Genomic DNA, 7,222 nt, shown 5'->3' on the forward strand with positions numbered 1-7,222 from the left:
TACTACTAATGTTGTTTTATAGGAATAGAAAGAAAAGAATGTTGTGACGATGTTGATTAGGCAGAACAGAACACAAGAACATTATGTGGGTCCCACACCAATAGTTGTCTTGTCCGCGCGTGCTCCCCATTCACTCACGTGCGAATGGCATTTCTCTATGCTATGTTGCGTTGTTGTTGTTGTTTATATAAACCCAAAGGGCATTTTCAAAGTGTTGTAGATATAGTGGTAGTAGTGAAGAAGCAACAAAGAACAAACCAAACAAAATAGCATTTCAATTTCAACTAGTGTTCACTTAGTTACATCATTCATTTTCATTTTTCATATATAATAACATAGTGTGTGTGACTGTGAGTGTGAGTACAAACTATAGATAGCTCTAATGGAGACACATGGTGAAATAAGGGTATCAAAGTTCAAGAGGGTTTGTGTCTTTTGTGGGAGTAGTCCTGGCAAGAAAACTAGTTACCATGATGCTGCCATTCAACTTGGAAATGAATTGGTATATTTCTTGTGCTCATAACATGTTTGTTAGAAGTAACATGAGACTATGTTTTTTTTTCTTTGATGTAAAAGATGCATTTTTTTTTATATTTGATTGTGGATGGTTTGTGAAGGTGTCGAGAAATATTGATCTAGTTTATGGAGGAGGAAGCATTGGACTAATGGGTTTGGTTTCACAAGCTGTTCATGATGGTGGTAGACATGTCATAGGGTATGTGTATATCAGTATCAACTTTTTGTTTTCTTTTCATCAAAGTTTTCATTTTTATGAAATAATAAATCTTTTGTGCTTATTATGTTAGTCTCTTTCTTAATTGACACTGTTTGTTTGTCATGCTGTTGTCTCTTGCAGAGTTATTCCCAAGACACTCATGCCTAGAGAGGTACTGTGTGTGAGAAAAGCTTATAGTCTTTTTTTTTCTTTTTATTAATAGAGTGACACTAGTTGTTTCTTCTTTATTTAATTTTTTTCTTTATCATTCAAAAGGGTCAAACTTTAATTTTTTTCTTCTTTAATCACTCCCTTTTTTCATTGATACTATATTCTATATCCTGGTTCTTATCTTGTTAAGAACAGTTTTGTTGTTAAAGATAGTTTCTTTTGAGTAGAAAAAACACAAGAGATGTAGAAGAAAAATAGAGGGTGAAAGTGAAAAAAATCAATAAATGGATCTTTCACTCTTTTGTTTTACTTCAGTGGCTTGTACTGTGGTAGAATTTTTCTTATCTATTGTTTTGCTTTGTTATCTGTTGAGTCACTTTTTGAATTTTTGTTCTTATTTAACGTTTCATTTTTCTTGTCCTTTTGCAGCTAACTGGTGAAACGGTGGGAGAAGTAAAGGCTGTAGCAGATATGCATCAAAGGAAGGCTGAGATGGCTAAGCACTCAGATGCTTTTATTGCCTTACCAGGTTAGTCTGACCTAAGGTTTTAAATAACAGTCACTTAAAGACTTTCGCTATTTACAAGTGCAAGTGTTGTGATGCTAATTGTGGTCGTCGCGGTGTAAATAATTATAATTTGTTCTTTATCATAAAACCGGTGAATATCGATATCGACACCTTTCAATATCATTTTGTCGCAGTCGTTTTTGCAGTAAAAAACTTGTTTTTTTAAACCATAGCTAACAATAGTATATACTTTGGTTGCATTAGAAAAAGTAGTAAAAATTTACATCAAATGGATTCTAGCTTTTTGTAGCTTGATCATGTAGCATTGACCATATCTCAGTCTTTAATGCTTTCTGTAATTAACTAATTAACTTCTTTTCTGCCTTTTTGAACCCTTTTGACTTAAAACATTACCTAAAGGTTTACCACGCCATTGGTAAAAGATAATGAGGACTAGTTAGTGCTTTCTTTTAAGGAGAATCAAATCAAAGGATTGGCCTGTTGGTAAAGGCTCGGGACCTGAGAGTGTGCTCCTCTCAAGGTCTTAAGTTTGAATTCCGCTAGGCGTTAACAATTCATGTGTTGGGTCAGTCCAGACAGAGCCTTGCTCTGGTTTTAAACGGGTCCCTGCAAGTGGACTGTAGGATTTGTTTCTTTAAATTAGTCGATCGCAAGGCCGGATAAAAATAGTCAAATAAATAGGAGATTGTGACTTCATAAAATATCCAAAATGCTATGATGAATAGAGAGTGACCCTTCAAAACCTGACTTTGCCTGAGACCTTTTGACATATTTGGCTAAAATTTTGAACTGCATTGACTCAGAACAACTATGATTCAGTGGTTGAAGTACCATTTTAGCATCTATTTTCCTTGGAATCATGACGTTTTTGTACCAAACTCACTAATGGCATTGATAGAGAAAGTAAGCAAGTAAAGTAAAGCAAAAGAATAACTGTCACACACACAATAAAATATTTCAAATGGCATCTGTACATGTACCTGTGATGGAATAATGCTTCTTTTTGAAGACTTTTATTGAATTCTGGTAGTAGTTATCATTCTGAAATGCTGAAAAATAGTGACTCATTCAGAAGGCATGCCACACAAAGACAAAAGTTGTCAATCACTCTTTCTTGGGATCCCTTACAATGGTATTCAATCTCAGTCATTGATTCTAAATCAGATGGCTTAAATTACTAATCACGGTACAAAACGGTATCGATCATCGATTTAGATCAAACGGCCGAGATCAGATTACAAATACATGCATCTCTGCATATAGTAGTCTATCCCTAAATTACTCTTATCCTATGTTATTTTTTGTATTAAATTATTAAAATACTTTGCAAATTATATGCAGGTGGTTATGGAACACTAGAGGAGCTTCTTGAAGTCATAACCTGGGCTCAACTCGGGATTCACGACAAACCGGTAATTCACTTGTAACATTTTTTTAAGGATCATATAGATTTAACTTTTACTGAGAAAAAAACTGGATTTAACATTTCACAACAACTTGCAGGTGGGATTAGTAAATGTCGACGGATACTTTAATTCGTTACTGTCATTCATTGACAAAGCTGTGGAAGAGGGATTTATAAGTCCGAATGCACGCCATATAATTGTATCAGCATCTACATCGAAAGAGTTAGTGAAGAAATTGGAGGTAGTTAAATTTCATAGGCTCATAGATAAAACCAAAGTGTTTGCATATGCAATCGCATTTTCTTCTGCAGAAATAAGCAGAAAATGATATTTTTGTTTTTGTTTTTGATTCATAACAGGAATATGTCCCTTGTCACGAAGGCGTTGCGTCGAAGTTGAGCTGGCAGATGGAACAACAGCTAGCTTATCCTGAAGAGTATAACATCTCAAGGTAGTAGCTGAATGTTTAGTTTACTTGATGTGCAAGGAAGATGAGACTAGATAGAATTTTGGAGGTAGCTGAGTATAACAACATCTCAAGAAGCTATAGTGGAATATCCCTATTCTGTTTTTCTTTGTTCCGCATGAAGTAATTTCTTTTGTAAAGTACTTGGATTGACCTGAAAAAAAAGTGAAATTACTTTCTACCCTTCTTTTGAAAACTGATTTCCCTTCAAGTTGTAACTACTAGGGGCTTATGAACTTATTAGTCAATGACAACTAGTTTAACCCTTTTAACTAATTAATCTATTTCTTACTACGAATCATCGACACTTTAAAATAAACGCGCATCCAACGTCTAATACAAACACGAGATTGTCATGTAGCAGTGACTAATAATTACCGAGAAGAATTGACACTTTAAACGAGCATCCAGTGTCCAATACCAACACGAGATCGACACATAGCATTGACTAATAATTACCGATATTCTATCTTTTTGTCTATATACTTCTAGTGGTATTATACTGAGCAAAGTAACAAACACAACCACTCAATCAGATCAAAAGATAAACAAAGAGCACTGTACAAGGCCACTCAATCAAATCAAAAGATATACAAAGAGCACAATACAATACAAGATGATGGGGGCAATGAACAGACTGGGAAATTCTTTAGATATGCAATAGACATGTTAATGACTTGCCTTGAAGTAGTTGACTTTCGAGGGATTCAAATTTTCTACGATCTGTTTAAAATCTATTTAAAATGGTGTCATTGACGATAGACTGTTAGATCAAAATTCTTTTTTGATCTAACTGTCTACTGTCAGCTGCACTATAAAATCGCCCGAAAATAACTCAATTTGATTTTCATAAGGTAAATATCTCATACAAGAATCAATCAAACCAACAAGCAGTATGGTTTATTGAAAGTGAAATGTCATGTAGAAATTGCATACCTATGTGACCTTACCATTCTTTTTAACTGAATCAAGTGCCAATCATAGCATATATTCACCTAACATATTGTTCCAAAATACATATGGGGGTGGGGGGCAAACTTTCAGTTTATAGGCTCTTTTGTGTCCAATATTGCCATGTGTTAGAAAGGGACACATGGGATTAAAGCTACAAGTTAATGGATCATGTGTCACATGAATCTGAGGACAATAAAATAGACACAGTTGGTCCCGGTATCATCTATCAAATGCTTGTGGTTGAAAGAAAACCTTGTGATTCTCATGGAGAAAATAGAAAGAGAAGTGCTAGAAATGGTAGGGGTAGCATGACAGAAAATTTGGTCCTGAAATTTAAAAAGTTTCATAATACTATCTGAAAATAAAATCATCCATCTTATTAGTCTAATTAGAATTATATGATGGGAGCATTTTGATTTTATGATATTTTATTAAAAGAAATCAAATTACCCAGACATCTTCTATTTCATAGCTAAATTGGTGATTCACACAATAAAGTACCCTTCTATAATTTTGGCCCCTTAACATAACATGTTTGATTGACTCAAGAAGATAGGGTAAGCATGAAGTTGCTTTCTCAATAAATGTCTTGTGTTCAGTAGGAAAACCGGAAATAATAGGATAAAGGGAAATGAGTTTTGATGGAGTTATGATGAGTGCTTAAGATATGGTGGAGCAAAGTGGATTTGTTAAGTTAGCATTCTAAGACGTAAGTCAGTGAGTAATGGAGGGGAAGTGATAATGCGAATAAAAGTAAAATCATACATGTGCGCAGTGGAATGTATATATGAAAGACGGTTAGAACAGTTCTGTATTTCCGACGAGAGATGCGGAGAATAGTTTGATCAAATATGATATTGGGTGATCCTTTGCCATAAGGAATTAAGTGTTGGACTCCCTACATGGTTGTACCTGATCCTTAGCTATTTTTTGGATGTGTCTTTTGGGTTGGACCCTCTTGTAATTGGACTTTTCGCCTTTTGATCATTTGGTCGGCTCGAAACATCTTGTGGTCGGCTCGAAACATCTTGTAAATTAAAAAAATGTAGTTTTGGCAAATGACTAGAGCATAAATAGTTTAATGTAGATTGTGCAGTGGTAGTTTTGGCATACATTCACATTTTGAACCACTAAACTTTAGAGCAACTTTTGGACAATTTCTATAACACATAGTTTATGTATTTGAGCTTACTTTTTCTTCCTCTTGGACAATTTCTATAAAACATAGTTTATGTATTTGAGCTTACTTTTTCTTCCTCTTAAGTTAAAAGATACAACAACAACAACAACTAAATATTGTCTCATTAAATGAGATCGGCTACATGGATTAATTTTCGTCATAATATTTTATCTAGAGTCATGCTTTTATCTAAATTGTTAATCTCAAGATCTTTCTTAATAACTTTTCTTATAGTCTTTCTAGGTCTTCCTCTTCCTCTATTTGTTTGACTTATCTCCATCTGATTTAGTCTCCTTACCACAGAATCTACAGGTCTTCTGATTTCATGCCCAAACCACCTTAGTCTATTTTCCCCCATATTATCTACTATAGGTGTTACCCCAACACTCTTTAATATACTTTATTCTCGTGTTGATTATTAAGTGCCCAACATTATGTCATGTACAACATCGCAGATCTTATCGGAGTCCGATAAAATTTTCCCTTCAGCTTTAGAGGTACCTTTGCGTCACACAGAACTCCTGAAGTCCTCCTCCATTTCACCCAGCTTAAATGTGATGGTTTACATCCCCTTATATTTCTCCATTATTTTGTAATACAGACTCGAGATATTTAAACCGCGTGACTTGAGGGATAATATGGTCTCTAACTTTCACTTCTAGGTTAGAAACACTTCTTTTTTGTTGAACTTACATTTCATATACTTCATTTTACTTCTAATATGGAGAAAACTATGTGTTTTTAAAGCTCGTCTCCAAGTCTCCAACTTCTCGCTTAGATCCTCCTTCGATTCTCCAAGTAGGACTATATCATCTACAAAAAGCATGCATCTCAGTGCTAGCTCTTGGATGTGTTCCGTGAGCACATCCAAAATTAAGATAAAAAAGGTAAGGTTTAGGGTTGAACCTTCATGTAAACCTATTGTAATGAGGAAATTCAACATACTCACATCAAAATTCAAAATTATAGCATAACTAAAGGAAATTAAAAGTCAACATCAACTCAAAACAAATACGTCCCATTCCCCGATATTGCCGAATTAGAGTAATGTCCATCTAAAAGCGTAAATAGATAAATAAGAAAGAAAGTTGCAGGGCCATCTTCCAACTCCCAAGCAATTACTCATGTCAAGTATTTGTACAATATTTCACAAATCCAAGTAAAACAAACAAGAAAGGGGGTGAGAATACTCCTTACAAATATTAATGGTGAAACTTAACATCAGAATAATAAACGAAATAGTAACATTTATATTATTATCAAAAAACACAGTCACAATTCGAATTACAATGCAAATGCAATGCAACAACTACTCCTCCAAAAATGTATGTGGTACCAGGTTATTGGGATCAAAGGTGTGTGTTACTGATTTTCATTGTCTCTGGTTCCTCTCTGAACCATGTCTCTCTCAGGACATGAGACTATCACGGTTCCTCTCTGAACCTCACATCAATGGACTGAACTCCTACCTAACTCCATTCTACATGGAACGCATGATCATAACATCATAAGCTCAAAACAATCATATAGTCATCAACATCGAATCTCAACATATTTTATACTCAAAAATAGGTTTCACTCTTGAACCATAAATCGCCAATAACAGGCCTCACTATAATCCCATCAGACTACTAATCTCAAAAAATATATTTTATTTCAATACTTATATTGCAACTCAAATTGAGTAAGGAAACATTATTACTCAACAACTCTACAATTAACCAAAAACTCAAAACATCTCAACAAGTTATTATATTATTTATAACTCACCAACAACTCTAAAATACTCAAAACTACTCTA

At 34.3% G+C, this 7,222-nt stretch overlaps 1 protein-coding gene across 1 annotated transcript; it reads left to right on the top strand.

Annotated features, from left to right (window-relative positions):
* The first annotated feature begins 215 nt into the window (after positions 1-215).
* LOC131638172 (cytokinin riboside 5'-monophosphate phosphoribohydrolase LOG3-like) lies at positions 216-3,427 on the top strand. The gene is made up of 7 exons (XM_058908717.1): positions 216-502; positions 618-715; positions 857-887; positions 1,316-1,415; positions 2,757-2,827; positions 2,919-3,062; positions 3,181-3,427. Exons 1-7 carry the CDS (start codon positions 383-385, stop codon positions 3,274-3,276), a joined length of 660 nt encoding a protein of 219 aa, XP_058764700.1. The 5' UTR covers positions 216-382; the 3' UTR covers positions 3,277-3,427.
* The last annotated feature ends 3,795 nt before the right edge of the window (positions 3,428-7,222 follow it).

Source organism: Vicia villosa, unplaced genomic scaffold, assembly GCF_029867415.1.
Source record: "Vicia villosa cultivar HV-30 ecotype Madison, WI unplaced genomic scaffold, Vvil1.0 ctg.002202F_1_1, whole genome shotgun sequence".
NCBI classification, from domain to species: domain Eukaryota; kingdom Viridiplantae; phylum Streptophyta; class Magnoliopsida; order Fabales; family Fabaceae; genus Vicia; species Vicia villosa.